Below are 18,327 nucleotides of genomic sequence, written 5' to 3'. Positions count from 1 at the left end.
GCAAATGTCCATTCGGGAGAACTACAACCAAGTGCAAAAAATGAGTTTCGTCAATTCTCTCTACTTCTACTCAATACAGCACACCACACTGGAATGCAGTACTGTATATTTATATGTGAATTAGATTCCCTTACAACTTTTCCATCAAGGTCAAAGTCCGTATGAACATGAGGTGTAGTTGCAGTCAATCATAGATGATGAAACAGTGTACGTAGATTACAGCGTCTTATATTGCTGCGAGGCATATGCGTACTTGTGAGACTGACAGTTTTCTTCCTTCGATGAAGTAACATGGATTTGACCTATGTACTCGGTTTTACGTCGGGCCACCCCCCTCTCTTTCCTCCTTGCCGCCTCTCTCTCTCCTATCTGCTCTTCACCTCGTTCCCCACTCTGTGCATAGACTTGCCATCTTTCAGCTTACCGTCAGTACACTTAGACCCTCCTACATCATGGACCAAATGTTCAAGTTGATGCCCCGCGACACAGTACCAGGAGGAAAGCAAGATAATTCATGATGATACTTATGGGTTACAAACAAATCTGACCCTACCACCTTAAAGATCTTATGCATATATATATGTATAGACATGATGTGTTTACTTCACATGCTCGCTTCATATCCTACTTCAGAGTCTAGGTGTTGACAGGTGCTCCGCCCCTTGATCCTCCTCTATTGCCACCCCTTCCCCTTCCTCTTCCATCTCCTCGTCCTCTAAATCCACCCCCACCTCGTCCTCTCCCTCTTCCCGCTCCACCATTTACATGTGGTGCATGACCATTCTGTTGAACTTCAGGTTGGATAGCCTCGTACTTCGGTTGAGGTCGACCTTGAGGTAGTGGTACAGGTAGAGCAACATTCGCCTGAGCCTTGGGACTTCTAACGATCTGTGGTGGTTGCGGATGAGCAGGTCCAGGTCTATGAGCAATATGCTTGGCACCTAAGGCATTTGCCAATTTCTCCCCGTGACTCTGTTGTCCACCTTGCACTTGTACAGGCGGTTTGATACCTCTAGCGGCATTGCCGTAACTCTGAGTCCCATTGACATTTTGTGGTGGAGCTCTATTGGGGTTTTTCATAATCGTATGAGCTTGTTGTGGGTGTTGGTTGAAGGTCTTTCTTCCAGGAGCGGAAGGTTGATAGTTCTGCATTTGCAATACAGGTCGGGGTCCCAATTGAGGTTTGAAGGCTGCGTGTTGACCAACGGCTCTATCTTCCTGGTCAGTACCGCCTACAGCGAATTGCGGTCGGGTAAGGTTCAAGCATGAAGTGAATGGAACAGTTGATCCTCGATATTCAGAACATCTAGGGGGTGAACAACAATCAATTATAGACCTTCGATTTTGATGAAGACTTTCAACTAACCTTCCCTGCAATGTCTCACCACCCATGAATGGTACATCCCACACCACATCGATATCCCTTGATCCCAGTCCTACAACGACACCTTTCATAGCTAGAGGAACACCTCCCGCAGCAGCGTCCTGGACCATGATAACTCGATCACCGACAGCGAAAGTTTGCCCTTGGAGTCGGTAAATGGCATGAGCAGGCTTGAGAACAGCTTGTCGAGGAATAGCCTTAACTACAGCTCGCTTGATCATGTTGGGTGATTTCATATTGCGATATTGGTCAGCGAGCTTCTCGATCATCGCGACAGATTCCTGAAATTGTGGAAATGATCGTAAGCACATACATTCGATCGGTTCGAATGAAGCAACATACCTTTTCAAGCTGTTCAGCAAACAAGGAAACAGTCTCTGGATCCAGCAAATCTCTCTCTTTCAACCATTTCCTCATAGCTTTGATAACGCTATCAGGATCATCGGCCGTAGGGCAAAGTTCAGCGGAAGTGACCAAATCTCCACCTCTACTATCGAGATTAGCGAAAGGTTCAGGGAAAGCTTCCTTGTACTCTTGCAGAATCTGAGCGGTCTTTTCGGAATATTCCCATCCTCTATCGTTCTTTCTGGAAAAACCTAAAACTTTCAATCCCTTCGATTCGAACTTGAGCGCAAGACCGATGTTGGATTTTGATCCATCTTCAAGTAAGACTAGCAGAGTTGAGGTGATTCTTGAAAGACCCAAGGGTGGGATGTTGAGTCGTCGAGCAAGGACTGGAGAGGGATAGTACGTTCCTGCTGGTCGATGAGCCACAAGTTTCGAGAAATTGAGATTCTCTTGCTTCTCCGACGGGAAATAGGCTAAAGCGACATCAAGAGTCGTATCGGTAGTCTTGATCACTTGAGCAGCCGTACCATAACCCATTTGGCCTAAGAAAATGACCTTTTCACCATCGGGGAATTCTTGAGACATTGGGGGAGCCGCTTGTTCAAGGTATCGCTCGTCTTCAAAGGTGACTTGGTTGACAGCCAATTGGTAAGCTTGAGTAATCTCCTTTTCAGGTCCTTCGTAATCTTTGACTAAAGCGCCGGTGTCAAGTCGTTTCATGCCTTTTAGAGGTCGAACATGCAGGGCAACATCGACATTACCAGTGATGATACCGAATCTCTTGGAGTTGTGATGTTCGATATGATCCGCTGACTTCTTCCATGCAATAGCTTGGAAAGGGTTGAAAGGCGTGCTGACAACTTTAGCAGTCTTACCCATCTTTTGGAGTTCGTACTTAAACATATCGTCCGATACGGCAACTACCATACCTTCGTGCAGGTAAGGCCATGAATGGAATGTTCTTTGACCAATCATTCGTTTGGCGATGTCACCGGTATTGGGTCGATCATGCTTCGCAGTGATTGTGATGATCATTGATTGGTTTCGAGAATCAGATTGGAAGACATTGACACCGTGATAACCTAATGTACCTTGATGAGGCAGGGTTTGTAGCGAGGGGAAACCAGCCAAAGCTTTGGCTCCGAGATGTACACCGTCAAGAAGACCAAGGATGAGTTCGATACCATCTCCCAGGGTTGGCAGATGGAAGGGGCTAGAACGACATTGAGCTTTGGCGAGATCGGGGAAGTAACCAGGTGCAGATGAAGGGTAAGAAGCTTCTTGTTCGGCATCGTACTCGAACTGCGTAGCGACGTAATTCTGGTTACGAGACTTCTCCTCAGATGTCAATCGTTGATCTCGAGCTAATTGCCGTGGTCAGCAGATAAGCAACATTTGAAATGGTAAGTGAAACGGACTTACCAGCCATAGCTCTGAGCAGTCGTACCTCATCAATGAAGGGGATCTTGATGACTGCTTCCCAATCCTGCTTCTTCCCATTCATATCGAGAGCGAAATCGCGAGGATAGAAATCAATGATCGGGGAAGTTTCCTCATACATCAGATCCTACATTTTGTGTGTCAGCCTCCTGGGATAGAGTGCGGTAATGAGCTGATCGTTGACTCACTCTATAAGCGGGAGGGACATGCTCTTTCGATTCTTCAGGTAATACACCCATCAACTGTTGAAACGGCGTGAACGGTTTACCAAGGTTAAAATCGAATTTAAAATCGGGGATACCCTTGAGGTCTAAATACGTTCTTTTCAATCAGCTACATCTCTTGAGACATATAGGGAAACGGGAGCTTACCAGTGATTCTAGGCGCATAATGATAATTGTAGAACCATCCCCAACTCGCTACACCCTTATAATAGTAGTTCAGAATCCATTGAAGTCCCTCTATGTATCTAAAGACAATCGCATGCATTTCTTCAGGCTTGTTGAAGTCGATATCAAGCTTCTCCTTGTAATATCTTTTCTTCCAATCGTCTAAATTCTCCTTGAGCTTCTCTTCGTAAGCTTCTTCGAAATCTTCAACAACATTATCGACAATCTTCGCTTTGTTGTACTTCGCGAATACCCTTTGAATGGCCAAAGCCCCCTCGGAATCTTCGTCCTCTTCTTCGGACTCCCACTCTTCGCCATCGGCTTCTTCGCCAGCCACTGCCGCAGCTCCATCTTCAGATACTCCTTCAAGGTTGAACGTCATGACAACGAGATTTTGACCGTAATCATCGACTTCATCCCAAGTGGTAGTAAGATGCAAATCATCTCCTAGTTCTTGCACGAATCGTTGATCCCTTGCTGAAAAGTTGTTTACTATTACACATCGGTCGGCAGCAGAGGGTTTGGCTTGGTGCTTGGTGACGAATTGTCTGACTTGATTAAGTATCTTTTGTTGGTCCTTGGTGATGACTACGATGATATGGGTTAGCATCTCATGCACGATGGCGAAAGAACAGAATTTGCGACTTACCCATCTTTCCCTTCTTTCGAGCTTTCTCCATAGCTTCAATTTCTTTGCTTTGTTTGCCCTTATACCAATTTTGGTCGGCGTACTCCTCCTCAAAATTGTCAATCTCAAACTGTGCCAACTTGTCAAGCATAAGTTGAAGTCGCGGCAACGAGATTGTTCCATGTTCATTCAGATATCCGCCTATATCATCAATTAGCTAACGAGGACCGATTGCCAAAGACAGCTGATGAATCACTCACCAGCAACTGGCAATATCTCCTTATAAATCCCCCAGATTCTCTCTAAAGCACCTTCATTGATATGTAAATCCGGTAAATGGGGCAAGAAATCGTTTCCGACGAATACAGCCATGAGTATGAAATCGTCTATAATTCGTTCAAGATCATATTTGAATGATATTTGCGTGGCCAAAGATCCGAATTCTAAATCTAAGTATTCTCTCAATAATGATAAATGCAACAGATAGAAATTGGTATTTGCGAGTCTACAACATCACGACTGGCGTCAGCTCACGCCATACCACGTATGAGTGGGGTAAGAAGAGGATAAAGAGGACGTACCCAGTAGTTTTCTTAGTTTTCCTTCCAAATGTAACTTCTTCTCTCAATAAACAGAAATGAGGATCATGACTTAATAAACCCAACATGATCAAATCTGCGTCTAAACCATATAAACAATGTCTCGTATTTGGGTTATAATCAGGTTGAGCTTTTGATAATCTGATATATTCTTGAATCTTATGTTCACCTTCTCCCGGGACATCATGTCCACTTAAGATGACTTTTACGTTTCTCCATTCGGCATCCTCTGAAATTCTCTTGGTAACGTAGTATTTAAGGTGATTCGATAGTCTCGCCATGAACGGTGTTCCTATATAGCATCGAACAGACATATCAGCTAGATCCGACTAATACAATTTAGACAACGAGATGTAGCTGACCTGGGGTAATGCAATTCGAATCGAAAGCTTTCTCCTCCGGTAGCTTTTCACCTTTCTTTTCAGCTTCTCTTCTCTTCTCAACTGCATCTTTGGCAGTTCTGAACCTTCTACTTCTCTGTTGGTTCATCTTAGCTCTAGGAGCCACACCATCGATAGCCATGAAAAAGACTTTCTGCGGCTTAATCTTGGTGAACAGATGATCGATATAAGCGAATATCGCCAAGATCATCTGCTCTTCCGTTATTCGAAAATGAGGGTCATTTTCTGATGAAGGTGGATGAGAACAGTTATGGATGATACCGTTCTGTTATGCACGAGTCAGCATAAGCTATGAACTCCGATGAGCAAGACAGCTTACCATATCCAAGCTGAGAAGTGAGACATACCATCAGCTATGCAGTCGAGATGCCCGTGGATGATGAATCAACTCACTATAAATTGTCAAACGTCGGAATCGAGTTTGGAGTAATGAGCTGGGAAGTAAGAGGGTATCTCTCCGAGATCCAGCGGAAGAACTGTACAAATAAATGTGGATGGTCAGCTTTCACATGACGATAGACCTGCTACATTGGTTCGTATGGGAAGCTAACCTTTGGAATACCTATATTGATTGTATCGAATTAGCTCAATCCCATGTCGACCATCGATCTTGCCACCGGCAACTCACCCATGTTGAATAATTACGATGATTTCTCCTGGATTACACAATATTAAGATAAGATAGTAAGGGAATCAATGATAGCTTGTAGGCTGTGTGTTTGCTTTGATGTATTGATGAGAACCAAATGTCAAATGTCGAGTCCAATTGATCGATCGATAGGAGACGATATAGGTAGTGATACAGATCGTTACTTGTTAAGGGTATAGAAATATACAATTGACGCGTAAGAAAGAATGGTCTAGGTATCCTGATCCGAAACGAGAACTGCGATGACTACGATGAGAGGACTAGAGGGAGGCCAAGCGATATGCTTCTTGAAGAAAAGATAGAGAAAGAGGAGGGGATCGATGAGTCTGATCAACGTCGCATGTTGAATCGGGAGGTGTCAGTGTGAGCGAGTCGACTTCCAAAGGATCACCAAGGGCGTGTTATCGGAATTAGGCGTGCAGAGCAAGTGCTTGTAGGCACGTGACATATTCCGGTACTTTGAAATGCGATATCCCATGTTGGAATGATAACTATGCGACGAAGGATGGAAAACGATGTGACGCATGTTCTTACTTGCAACATTCGTATACATGCGAGCCGACTCCATTCATCACTGGTAGCAAGAGGGAATTCGAGCCATCAGCCAGAATGTCAAGATCACCAGAAAAGTAAGCTTTTCTCATCGGGTATCGGATGATACAAGCTGACGGTGGGACTCGGTCTTCTTCCCAGATACGATAGTCGATCACCCGACGTAGAGATGAGTCCATCTCTATCCCCTTCACGGTCGAGGAGACCAGACACACAGGATGACGAGGAAGCACCCGCAAAGTAAGCTTTACCTCCGTCATGCGCTGAAAATATAGCTCTCAGGTTAATATGTCGACATTCCTTTTTCGGTGCACAGACGAATGCGAACGGATCGAAAAGTGGAAGATAAAGCTAGAAATAAACGATTGTTCGGTAATATATTAGGTACTTTGCAGAAATTCCAGAAAGATGATAAATCATCGAGGACGAGTGAAGCTGTGAGTTGGAGCTCCCCTATTTGGACTAGACTGGTAGGAAGGCGAACATATGAGAAAGCTGATCATATGTATGTTTAGGCCAAACGAAGAGAGCAAGTATCATCTCGTATAGCAGCCAAACTACGATCAGAAACTACATTACACAATGAAATTGCAGAATCGGAGAGGGAGATCAAGACGTTGAGGATAAATACAGAGAGTGCAGAGTACATTTTGAGGCACAAGGAAGTAGCTGTGAGTTGGGTTTCTGCTTCCTGCCTTACCTATCCCAAAGTCCCAGCTCAAGAAACGTTCGATACTACATCCACAATGTAGACCTGCTCAGAGTTGGATACTGGATATTGACATTATGCCTCATCTATTAGTTGAAAGCTAGACATGATTTCCTGAAACCCACTTCCAAATTCCTCTATACATCCTTACCACCTGATGAACCTCTAATATTCGAAACCAACTTATTGAACCCTTCGCCAATACCATTCATAAAAGGTCCTAGTAGAGAACCTCCTCATGGAAAGGAACTAGCACCATTATATTACGTGAGTTGTTCGCTTTTCCCAATTCTTCAAATTAGCTCAACTCATATTATGCAAATGTCCATTCAACTTCATCCACTTTTTCAAGATCATCCGGTCTTACTGATCAAAACACCACTTATCTTTAGTTACCTAAAATCCTCTTACCATCTCAATCATCAGCCCTCAAATCCCGCCAAGCCAACATCTTCGAAATCATATCTGAAGAAATTGACGCTTTGCAAAAAGAGAAAGAAAGAGTATCGAATGAATCAATAAAGAATAAAGAGAGGATCGAAGAATTGAGTGAAAAGTTGAGAGAATTGAGGAAACAGGTTAAACCTACCAACAAAGATGGGGATAGCGGTAGGGATAAGGATGATTTTGGTAGGACGCCCAGAGAGGAGATGGACGTTGATCGCGAACGAGAACAGCCAAAAGAGAAGGAAAAGGAGGGAGAAGAGAGAGGAGTGGTAATTAAGGGTGATGAAGGTGATATTGAAGTTGAGTATTAGATGGGTCGAGAATAGATATGATGAGAAGAAAAACGTCAGAAGTAGTCCCAATCAGAGACAAGATGTCATAATTTCACGAGTCAACCTCTTGAACACAAAGTCCCCATGTTCTATTCATGCGAGGTGAGACAGATAATCAATACATTCGGGCTAAGATGAGAGAGGAGAGGTCAGGTTGTACGTTGCATGGTATATAATACAAACATTAACTTATGCAGGGTATTGTAAATTCTTTGTCCACTACGTTATATCAATCAATAAGTATGTGAAGATCTGAATTTCGATTGGGTATCACCTATATGTGAACATACTCAGTCTACTGCTTCTTCTATTGCTTCTGTTTCAAATTTTAGAAAGCCTTGATATCCTCTGAACAATCAAATGATGATCCGTATGTCTACCCAACTTCTCTTTTTTTCGAAATAGGTCCAAACACCCTAATAAACCTCATCAAACGGTCTAGTATCTTTGAAACAACTCTCCCAAACTTCATTGACTGCCTTTTCAGCCATTTCAGGTGATTTGCAAGATGGGTTCGCTAGGACAGATAAGATCGCACGACGTTTGACACATGCCTGGTTGGTCGAGTGGATATGGAGTATCAGCGACAAGCGTGTCATGTAATGCAGAAGAGATATGGTGAGGAGGAAAAGATCGATCAGGTTCTCTTAGTGTGATATCTTCCACTTGAAGGATCAGATTGAACCCACCTGATGCTGTTTGTTGAAACTGTAAAAACCCCTTTTCACTTCTCTCGTCCATCTACAATCTCCTGATAAATTGGCAGCTCGTATCTGTACTGAAGCAATCAGCATTATTTCCTTTCCATCTCATTATCTACTCCAATTTTCGTTCTTTCCATACACATTTGTAACGATATTACTGTCCTTCTCTTCTCCGTCACCAACCGATTCGCTCCCTCCCTCCTCCTCCTGCTCACACTCGTTCATCTGGACTCCTCACTCACCTCAGAACAAGCGTGATGTCTCAAATTCCCCCAATCGACCTTAAATCTACAATGATCAAAGGCATGTATCAATTCATGCGATAACGTATCTTCCATGTGCTTCTTGGAGAAAAATCGATTTTGACATAATAATATTCCATGATCGGGTGAAAATCCACCAGAACGAGTCTCGGGACATGGATGACACTGGATAGAGGATGAGTCGAATTCGCACCCGGAATGTTTGAGATGGGACAGAAGGAATGTTATCATTGGACCTATCGATCATCTTATCATCAGCATATACAATACTCCATACATACATCGATATGTAAATGTCAACTCACTGTTAGTCATCAGATCCTTCTTATACTTCTCACACTTGTCCCAATCCTTCTCCAACGTCCTACGTTCCTTCTCTTCTTCACTCAAACCCAATCCTGTGAAGTTCGATAAGGATATCCGCCATCGTTCGAATGCGGGGGAACGTGATTGCTCGGGCTGCTCGGTTGGGTCTGGTGGAGGAGTGGTGGAAGAGGAAGACATCGCGGGTGATCGTATGGACGGAAGCAGGAATGAAGAGAGTACAAGTGATTGAGAGAGTCGATATGCAGTCAAGGGAGGATGAGCTAGCTAGATAGATAGGTCGAGAGAAGTATGATGTCGATGTAGTTTGATGAAATATGGAGATGAACGAAAAGGTCCAAAAAAAAGTTGAAATATGCTCGTTCGGCAAATGAGATATACTCGTACCTCGGACAGATATTCATGGATTTTCATCTTATCTTACAAGACGAGGTGAATCGTCGACGACAGCATCAATAGCATATATAAGCCATAAAAGGACATATGCGACCTCGCAAGGTAGGTATTCAGCCGTTATGAAGTGTATGCATCCGTATGTACTACGTATTGATATAGTATCAATTCTAATCTCCCCCTTTCCACCTTTTATACACTTCATCGTCCTCCGGTCCGATAAATCTGATCGAAAGTCAGCATCATGCTTATCTAGGAAATGGTAGTGGAGTTACACCATATAGATCTTGAAGTCTCTTCAAAGAAGAAGCTCTGCTGTTAGAGGATAGAAAGCGTACGACTCACTTCTTGACCATCCTATTAAAGGAATTATCATTCTCCCTTATGCTCCTGGGCGAGAGTTTCGACAAGTAGCCCATAGCCAACGACTCCCAAGCATGGTATCTATGTTACAATCAATCAATCAGCCCTCTTCCTTATTGCTCATTTGGGTTAAAACCAGACGATGACTCACGCATACTGCCCAGTCTTATCAAAATCAAATTCCCCTTCCTCATGCACTTTCTGAACCTCCTCACCATGCCACATAGGCCAGAAGAACGCTCTTTCACTCAATACCTGGATCTCTTCCGGATGCGCTCTAGCAAGCTCCCATGGTTTCACCACTGAATGGTGAGCCCATACACCACCGTCGAAGGTCTCGTATGAGGCCAGCCAGCGGTCGATGAATGGTGATTGAGGGGTGGATATTATCACGGCGTTCTACGAGGAAGCAGCGATCCCTTTTTTCATCAGCAATGTACCTTTGTATGTGATATGAATACGATCACTCTCGTACATTCAGATATCATGAAAATGGGTCAAATCATTATATTATGTGAATGCAAGGAGAGATGGTTCCACTCACACATAATCCCTCGGGATCCAAGGCTGATCGTCTAGAATCAGGCGAAGCTTCCATACCGAGCGTTGTGGGGAAGTATAGCAGATCGTCGAATGGTTTGATACTGTGATGGAATTGAGCGTGTTAGCATTGGGTCTGACTATTTTGGAAATGATTTTTCTCCTTCATTTCCAGAAGCAAAAAATTCGACCCCTTGCTCATTCTTCGATAATTTACAACATGAAGTCTCTCGAGTTTCATTCGAGATCCGCCTATCTACGTCCTTACTGTCTCGATTCACTCACACATAGATGTCAATATCCAGATAAATCCCTCCCGAGTACTTCATAGCCAGCAATCTCAACACATCCGCCTTATGCGCAAAATGATTTAGTGGTCTACCGTATATCTGATCGGGCACTTCTGTACGTATGAGCGTGAGATGAGGGGAGATGAGATCCCACCATGGTCCGGTAGGTAGGTGTTTGTAGTGGCTAGCGATAGCACGAGAAGAGTATTGACATATTAGCTACGACTTGATCCTCTGTCCTCCAAAGCGGAGTACTTCTTCAATATACGACAAATTTCCTCATCATGAAGCCCCAGCTCCCACTCACAAATACGTTTTTTCCGGCTTCAAGTTGATCAAAGCACTCCTCATCGCCAAATAAGCATAATACGGTAATTCCTCTCCCTTCTCACCATCTTTAACGTCCTTCAGACCATATACATAATGAACCGAGTTGGGAATGAGCATCTTTGGGTTTTTGGGAGGCAATGGATCAGGTAAATAGTCGGGTTTATTTATCGGTGGAGGAGAGAGGAATAATGAAGGATCAACTACGAATGGTGAAGAGGATAATGCATATTGTTTTGATGAGAGAGGAGAAGATGGGTGATATGGTCTGTAGGGTGGAGTGGGACGTATTTGGTTATAGAGTATGAATAAGCCGAAGAGGAGGAGGAGGGTAGGGAAGAGGGGTAGTTGAAGGATGTGATGTCGAGTTAGAGGGATTGACTAGGTTGTTAGAAGGGAAACACCGTAATCAGTATAAGTACGTCTAGAAAGACACGGGTCTGATTCTTGCTGTTCGCTATATATTGATCACTCACGATGGCTTTACCACCCCTCATCCAAAGCGGTAGCACCATCTTTGTAAACCTCGGACAACTCCAGGACCTTGACTCTCAATAATCCGTAGTCGTAAATTGTGTTAAGCTCTCCTCGTTCGAGCTTCCTGGGGTTCCTGCTGGACCTTTTGCTCTGAGATTATGTAGCTGGATTCAGCGAGTCCGTATGATCGTATGTGATCTTTTATGTCTGATAAGATATCATATGCAAGCAAAAGGAGAAACACAACGTACAACGAATCCATCTGTTAGCTGTGTTTACAAGTTTAGTACGAGCTATGATCACCTCTATCTCGGCGACTTCCGAACCATCAACCATCAACTATCATCATTCAACGACGACAACGGAATCCACAGCATTCGTAAAGTGCATTCAGATGCATACAAAAATATCAAATACCATCCTCATATACTCTCCATGACTTCTCCCGTCTCGTCTAAGCTATCAGATCAACAAACACATGGAAAAATAAGTCTATGGATTCCTGTAGCCCTTCCTACCTAACCTCATTACTCCTCCCCTACCCACCTTTCGGCAATCTCGCCGATATAAGGCAACCAATACCTACTCAACCCTTCCTGCGCATCTTTCCAAGCTCTGAAAGCGACGTAGAGCGTTCCTCCGACTGCAGCCAGTATGTATATTATACGGAGGAACGAAGGAAGAACGATGATGAGTTTGAAGATTAGGAAGAGGATTAGGAGTGGAGTGGTGAATAGCGCTGATTGGTAGGCTATATAGGTCATACAAATTATTAGCATAAGACTGGCAATAGGGGTAGTTGCATTGTATCTCCGTGTATTCTAATTGTTGCCATAATAGTAAAATATGATTTAGACACTTACCGTGGAACCTGACATAGTCATTCTGAGTTTCCAGTATCAAGAACAACAAGGCTGTTTACAGGCATCCATGATATATCAGTGAGATGTCCTGATTCACAATTGTTTCTGACAGCGATCTACTTTCGTAGACTGTACTTACCGGTCACAGGCCCTCCCAAATACGCCGCAGCAGCCATGAAATCGACTCTCCACCCGAACCTACTTTCCCACGCATTGGCTCTATCTCCTTCACCGAACGCTCCGTTCCCCATTCCAGATCCAGAGCCATTGAGTAAACCTGCTGCCTCGGGGTCATTGGAATAAGCCTGAGCTTGAGAGGTTGGGTCGGAGATGGATCCGCCAGATTGATATGAATTTGTAGCGTAAGATGATTGGTCTCTACCAGGACAATATACGAATGAGTAAGTATATCAGATTGAATCGGTATTTGTTATAGCGACGGATGAGTTATACTCACCTGGTGAACCAAGGTCTCTTGGATTTACCTTTCTTGGTTGATGATTCAGGTGGGTCGGTCGAAGGGACATCGGGGGGAGGTTGATCTTTTGACAAGAGTCATCATCAGCTGCGGGGATATCGCTAAGTATACAGGCGATACTCACACGGGGAGAAGTTGACGGACATGGTGTTGACTCTACTGAGATATGTATAGCTGTGATATCTCGATGTGTATGCACCAACAATTACTGTCTATGCTGTTCACTCGACATGCATGTGCTTCAGTTGTACTCGCAGCATGATCACACCCCGGTTATCTATGATTATGGTATGGCGTATGATATGAATATGTGATATGTATTTTATTGGATTTTCTCCCATCTCATCTCATCCCATGCTGTGTAACGTCACCGTCATCATCACCACCAGCAACACCATCAACATCACCGAGCCTATCTTGAATTCACTTCACACCGCATTCCTGGCAGCAACAGTACCGATAACTCGGAGGTATATATCATTCAATACAACACATAAGAAATCTGAGAGCTATAGTTGGAAAGCCGTCCTTCGTATACTTTATCATACATTGCTGAATCATTACCCGAAGACAAGAGAGAATAGGAGGAATCAGCCAAGATGAACGCGGCTTTGATGGCCCAGATCCAACGTGAGTTGACTGATCACACCTCTTGAGCCGAAGAGGCTTCCTCATTCAGGTCCGCATGGACCATCCGATAGAAACCTAATCAGAGGTGACATTCGCTAATGCAATATCTTGGCTCTTCGATCGACAGAGGGCAAGGGCCTAAAGAAGACACAGACCAACGATAGATCAGCACCTGCCGTAGTAGGTGGTGGCTCTTCAGGCGGTGGAGGTGGTGGGGGCGGGGGAGGTGGTGGTGGAGGAGGTAGAAACGTATCTTCATCGGGTGCAGGAGGGGCAGTCAGTGGATCAGATGGACCTGCCCAACAATTAGCAGGACTGTTTGCTGGTGGGATGCCGACGTTGAAGAAAGCCGGTGACAGAGCTACTTGTGAGTTACCATTTCATATCCTGGTTGGTTCAAATCAGAACCAGCTGGTCTGGTGTATGAGGTACTTAAGGCTGATAAGCAATCCCTGCGTGTTTCAGCCGCAGCTTCAACATTAGCGAAAGCACCTCCAATACCAGGCTTATCGAAAGCCTCATCTAAACCCTCCGCTGCACCCCCTCCACCACCTGGTCCTTCATCTGCAGGTAGACATAGTGCCGCACCTCTCCCACCTCCTCCGCCTCCCGGTCCACCAAGTAGGATAGCACCTCCTGCGCCCCCGCCCCCCGGTAGGAGTACGCCTGCACCCCCTTCGAGAGTGTAAGTGAGATTCTTCTGCTATACCTTCGCAAAGCACTATCGGCAGTCCTCCTAGATGCGGGGAATTGTAATAGACAAGAGACCTTCAACAGTAGTCCCTTTTGATGACCTATTTGCAGCGAGAGGGGACTATCAGTGTACTTTTCAATAGTGAACAAGCTGACTTATCTCGCAACCTGTAGCGCCCCGCCAGCTCCACCTCCTCCACCTCCGCCTACCGCAGCACCCCCCAGAGCACCCCCTGCACCACCTGCACCACCTCGGGCACCGCCCGTGCCCCCATCGGCTCCTTCTCGTACAGCACCGCCTGCACCACCTCCACCTCCACCTGCTCCTTCACCACCTGCTCGATCCGTACCAACGCCACCAGGAAGAAACGTCCCAAATCCTCCAGGCAGATCTGCTCCTTCTGCTCCTCCTCCACCACCTCCGCCGCCTCCTGCTTCTGCTCCACCCAGTAGAGGTGCACCGCCTCCTCCGCCCAGACCGAATGGGGCGCCGAGTCTACCAAGTAGACCAAATAGCACAGTAGGGGTAAGCTGTCCCAATTTTCAAGATAATAGCATAGTCAGCTGATCATAATCAATAGAGGTCCGTCCCACCACCGCCACCTAGACCTGGTAGTTCATCTGGCCCTCCAGTGAGTTGTCGTGGAGGATGAAGGGTTCTTTTCGTGGATTTTAGCTGACGACAGTGACTGTAGCGCGCACCTCCCCCTCCACCTCGACCTACTGGACCTCCCACCCTACCTTCCAGAACACCAAGTACGTCAACACCATCAAGAGGGTTGCCACCTCCTTTACCACCCACCAGCTCGCTCGCACCACCCACACCACCGCGAAGACCGTCTTCAACTTCCGTTACTCCTCCAACACCTCCCGCGCCGCCCGCACCACCTGCAGGAGGTCCAAGGCGATTGCCTCCTCCTCGAGCTTCTTTACCGCCACCTAGGCAGCCTAGTCCCGAGCCTGAACCGGAATATGAGGAAGAGGAAGAAGCCCCACCTCCACCTGTTGGAATCAGTCCAGCGAGGAATGCTCCCAGTAGGGGTGTTCCGCCTCTGCCGCCCGCGCTGCCCAGTCCTGCTTCTGTGAGTATGGCCTTGACAGAGTCCCATCTTGTACGAGTGTCTGTCGCAGACCATGTTCTTACCGTCTGCAGTAGCCTAACGTAAATCATGCTGATTCTATGGGGACCTTAGCGTGCCGTTCCATCCTCACCAGCTCGAGCACCTCCCTCCCCAACTCCAGAAAGGACACGACCCCAACCTGCAGGAACGCATTTCCCTCCCCCACCTCCTCCACCTGGTATATCTCCCGCCGCACGAGCACCTCCTGCTCCGCCTGTACTAAGTAACGGCAATAAAAACGGGTATCAGGACGATGATGACGACGAGGATCAAGGTGGGGTACCTGAACCCCCTGCTGTGGTAGGAAGTTGGACGTTCCCTATGAAAGGGATGTTCCCCGCTCCTAGGCCTTGGACAGGCGGTAAGAAGTGAGTGAATCTCACTGCAACAATCCGTGAGGCATTAGTGCTGATGTATGGGTCCATAATAGGTCGTATGCTAGTGGTCGGAATGGTGGAGCTGGAATAGGATGTACCGATTAAGGGAATTTGACGTACAAGTCTATGCTGAAGGAAGGATTTTTGGACGCTTCTCTGTGATTGCACCTGAGATACATACATACTCGTATGCACATACAATTCTGATATGATTGCGCATGTCGCAATGAATGCATGATCCCCTCAGCACTGGTACCGGTACCACCTTTCTCCCAAATGCAACGTGGTTATCTAATCTCTGCTTTGGTGTGATGAGATTTGGAATTTTCCCTTTTGGTTTTTGGGAATTCAGGAGATGGATGGCGTGATGTGCGTCATTCAGTGACAATTCGTTTTTTTTTTCGATCAGCTCATCTCAAAACATCACAACACTTTCCATCTGTCCTCGCTACTTCCACTATATATCCATACTTACTGAAGAGCTTCCACACGGTACATAGAAGATAGAGAATACACAGATCATTAGACAAAATGGCTACCAACATCACTTTCCACCCTGGTACGTTATCTTGTCCGCTTGCTTCATCCCAATAGGGTAGATTCTCGGTCATCCGAGGACAAGATTATCATGTGCACATGGTTCATATATCGTTCAATACGGTCCATGCTGATATTGTCCTTGACTTGACGTCTTATAGGCTCAGTCACTCAAGACGAACGAGATCAGTTGTTGAATCAGAAAGGAGCGACCATCTGGTTGACTGGATTGAGTGCATCCGGAAAAGTGAGTATCGGTCATCGTCAGAATTGAACCTTTTGAAGCTAATCTATCCATTCGCTTTGTTTTAGTCTACAATTGCTACTGCCTTGGAACAACACTTGTTACACAAGAAATTGCACGCTTACAGATTGGATGGTGATAATATCAGATTCGGATTGAACAAGGTGGGTCGATTATTTCTTATACCTAGTAATTCAATTATATCAATTGACAAAATCATTATATTCATTAGGATCTCGGATTCGACCAAGCTTCAAGAGTAGAGAACGTAAGTCGAAGCAAATCCCCCTTTCACCCTCATATCGTGCTAGCCATACATCTACACTTCTTATCAGCCCCTCTCGCTCGCTTTTCCGACTGGCTAATGGATCGTTCTGAATGCAGATCCGAAGAATAGGCGAAGTATCCCTTCTCTTCTCTCTCTCATCCACAATCGCCATAACAGCTTTCATCTCCCCTTACATCTCTGATCGAGAGCTCGCTCGAACCTTGCACGAGAACCACTCTCCAGCTATTCCATTCATCGAAGTTTACGTGGATGCCCCTTTAGATGTTGTGGAGAAGAGAGATCCAAAGGGTTTGTACAAGAAGGCTAGGGCTGGTGAAATCAAAGGTGAGTGCAATGAAGTGAATGTAGGCTGTTGTCAAGAGAGTAGAATGGGAGACGGAGATGAAGTAGTCAGTCAGTCGCTCGTGGAGGAAAGGACCAGTGCGCAATCCAATCGTGTCATTTCAAACGCTCCACGTTCTATGGCGATGTCCCACCACGCGAAAGATATTCCACTTACTGACTATTTTTGTCTCTCTTTCACAGACTTCACTGGTATCTCTGCACCATACGAGGCTCCCGCCAAGCCTGAAATCCACATCAGGACTGACCAAGTCGACGTTGCTGGCGCAGTTGAGATCATCGTCAAGTATCTCGAAGAGAAAGGTTTGATCCCTGCTTAAACATGAAACTGTAGTATACTCTAGATGGGATGCATATTTGTGATCACGGAAGAAGATAAGCATCTTCATCTAGAGCGTTGGCAGTGATCGTTTTCAGTCGACACCAACCTCCTCATCGTTCGACCGTATATCGTTGAGGAGGCTGAACATGGCAGGCGGATGTCGGAACATCACGCTGTCTAACATCCTTTGTCATGTTGAAGTCTGGCAACCAAATCTTGAGGTCATCATCATGTCAGAGACAAACTTGTTCCACCAGTCATCTTCCTTTTGTCAATGCCCCTCTTTGGCAGTTGGACACTCTCATGAGTTGAAACTCAGTCAAGGTCAGTAGCACTAAGCGACTGGCTCCAATGCTCGATGAACATCATGAGTTATAACCTGACCAAAACATATTCCCGAAGTGAGATTTTCAAGTGAGTCTGACTTACACTTATACTTACTGCACTAACATCGAGACTATAGAATTACGACTGTACGTCAAGATGGCATCTCCAAGTTTCGAACCGACCGAGACCCTGACTTTACCAAGCCAGATCACTTATAAGCCATACAACGATACCTCACCCGACCGTCCCACCATATACTGCTCAGTGTACCCGGACAACACCCATAGAGCAATGCTGACCCCTGTTACATTATATTCCAGTTTTGTCCACCCTACAACACACCCCCTTGCTTACTCGGAGTGTGCAGCGGTCTTACAGAGTATATCGAGGGAACTTTCAATTACCTATGGGAATCAATCGAACATCAGACCATTTGTCAATATGAGCAGCAAGTAACTCAACTCCCTTGTGCAAGATACCCTATACCTTTTCCAAGAGATAAATCACGAAACTTTACCTGATATCGTTAAGAGCGATGTATGGGG

General features: G+C 45.5%; 8 protein-coding genes across 8 annotated transcripts; 4 read left to right on the top strand and 4 right to left on the bottom strand.

The window, feature by feature from the left end:
* Window positions 1–636: 636 nt before the first annotated feature.
* L199_006267 (uncharacterized protein) lies at window positions 637–5,821 on the bottom strand (the record flags this gene model as incomplete). Its single annotated transcript, XM_064891967.1, has 14 exons — window positions 637–1,306; window positions 1,367–1,665; window positions 1,727–3,096; window positions 3,155–3,299; window positions 3,361–3,482; window positions 3,544–4,149; window positions 4,211–4,390; window positions 4,450–4,694; window positions 4,771–5,080; window positions 5,151–5,454; window positions 5,509–5,518; window positions 5,583–5,665; window positions 5,741–5,751; window positions 5,818–5,821. The coding sequence occupies 14 exons, from the start codon at window positions 5,819–5,821 to the stop codon at window positions 637–639; spliced, it is 4,359 nt and encodes a 1,452-aa protein (XP_064748039.1).
* A 626-nt stretch (window positions 5,822–6,447) lies between these two features.
* On the top strand, window positions 6,448–7,857 carry L199_006266 (uncharacterized protein; the record flags this gene model as incomplete). The annotated part of the gene is made up of 6 exons (XM_064891966.1): window positions 6,448–6,467; window positions 6,532–6,630; window positions 6,707–6,827; window positions 6,906–7,061; window positions 7,193–7,366; window positions 7,492–7,857. The coding sequence occupies 6 exons, from the start codon at window positions 6,448–6,450 to the stop codon at window positions 7,855–7,857; spliced, it is 936 nt and encodes a 311-aa protein (XP_064748038.1).
* A 437-nt stretch (window positions 7,858–8,294) lies between these two features.
* L199_006265 (mitochondrial inner membrane protease ATP23) lies at window positions 8,295–9,349 on the bottom strand (the record flags this gene model as incomplete). The annotated part of the gene is made up of 4 exons (XM_064891965.1): window positions 8,295–8,432; window positions 8,568–8,651; window positions 8,825–9,081; window positions 9,151–9,349. 4 exons carry the CDS (start codon window positions 9,347–9,349, stop codon window positions 8,295–8,297), a joined length of 678 nt encoding a protein of 225 aa, XP_064748037.1.
* A 383-nt stretch (window positions 9,350–9,732) lies between these two features.
* On the bottom strand, window positions 9,733–11,597 carry L199_006264 (uncharacterized protein; the record flags this gene model as incomplete). Its single annotated transcript, XM_064891964.1, has 7 exons — window positions 9,733–9,787; window positions 9,908–10,006; window positions 10,077–10,324; window positions 10,470–10,569; window positions 10,751–10,939; window positions 11,063–11,463; window positions 11,559–11,597. 7 exons carry the CDS (start codon window positions 11,595–11,597, stop codon window positions 9,733–9,735), a joined length of 1,131 nt encoding a protein of 376 aa, XP_064748036.1.
* A 489-nt stretch (window positions 11,598–12,086) lies between these two features.
* Window positions 12,087–13,046, bottom strand: L199_006263 (uncharacterized protein; the record flags this gene model as incomplete). Its single annotated transcript, XM_064891963.1, has 5 exons — window positions 12,087–12,310; window positions 12,423–12,473; window positions 12,562–12,800; window positions 12,880–12,964; window positions 13,025–13,046. 5 exons carry the CDS (start codon window positions 13,044–13,046, stop codon window positions 12,087–12,089), a joined length of 621 nt encoding a protein of 206 aa, XP_064748035.1.
* A 453-nt stretch (window positions 13,047–13,499) lies between these two features.
* On the top strand, window positions 13,500–15,826 carry L199_006262 (uncharacterized protein; the record flags this gene model as incomplete). Its single annotated transcript, XM_064891962.1, has 8 exons — window positions 13,500–13,530; window positions 13,658–13,897; window positions 13,996–14,215; window positions 14,398–14,749; window positions 14,805–14,855; window positions 14,919–15,305; window positions 15,417–15,712; window positions 15,775–15,826. 8 exons carry the CDS (start codon window positions 13,500–13,502, stop codon window positions 15,824–15,826), a joined length of 1,629 nt encoding a protein of 542 aa, XP_064748034.1.
* A 426-nt stretch (window positions 15,827–16,252) lies between these two features.
* L199_006261 (adenylylsulfate kinase) lies at window positions 16,253–17,453 on the top strand (the record flags this gene model as incomplete). Its single annotated transcript, XM_064891961.1, has 6 exons — window positions 16,253–16,280; window positions 16,420–16,505; window positions 16,571–16,666; window positions 16,735–16,770; window positions 16,887–17,115; window positions 17,317–17,453. The coding sequence occupies 6 exons, from the start codon at window positions 16,253–16,255 to the stop codon at window positions 17,451–17,453; spliced, it is 612 nt and encodes a 203-aa protein (XP_064748033.1).
* A 485-nt stretch (window positions 17,454–17,938) lies between these two features.
* Window positions 17,939–18,238, top strand: L199_006260 (uncharacterized protein; the record flags this gene model as incomplete). Its single annotated transcript, XM_064891960.1, has 1 exon — window positions 17,939–18,238. The coding sequence occupies one exon, from the start codon at window positions 17,939–17,941 to the stop codon at window positions 18,236–18,238; it is 300 nt and encodes a 99-aa protein (XP_064748032.1).
* Between the last annotated feature and the right edge of the window lie 89 nt (window positions 18,239–18,327).

Source organism: Kwoniella botswanensis, chromosome 1 (genome assembly GCF_036426115.1).
Source record: "Kwoniella botswanensis chromosome 1, complete sequence".
NCBI classification, from domain to species: Eukaryota; Fungi; Basidiomycota; class Tremellomycetes; order Tremellales; family Cryptococcaceae; genus Kwoniella; species Kwoniella botswanensis.
This window is presented reverse-complemented; position numbering and strand designations above follow the sequence as displayed.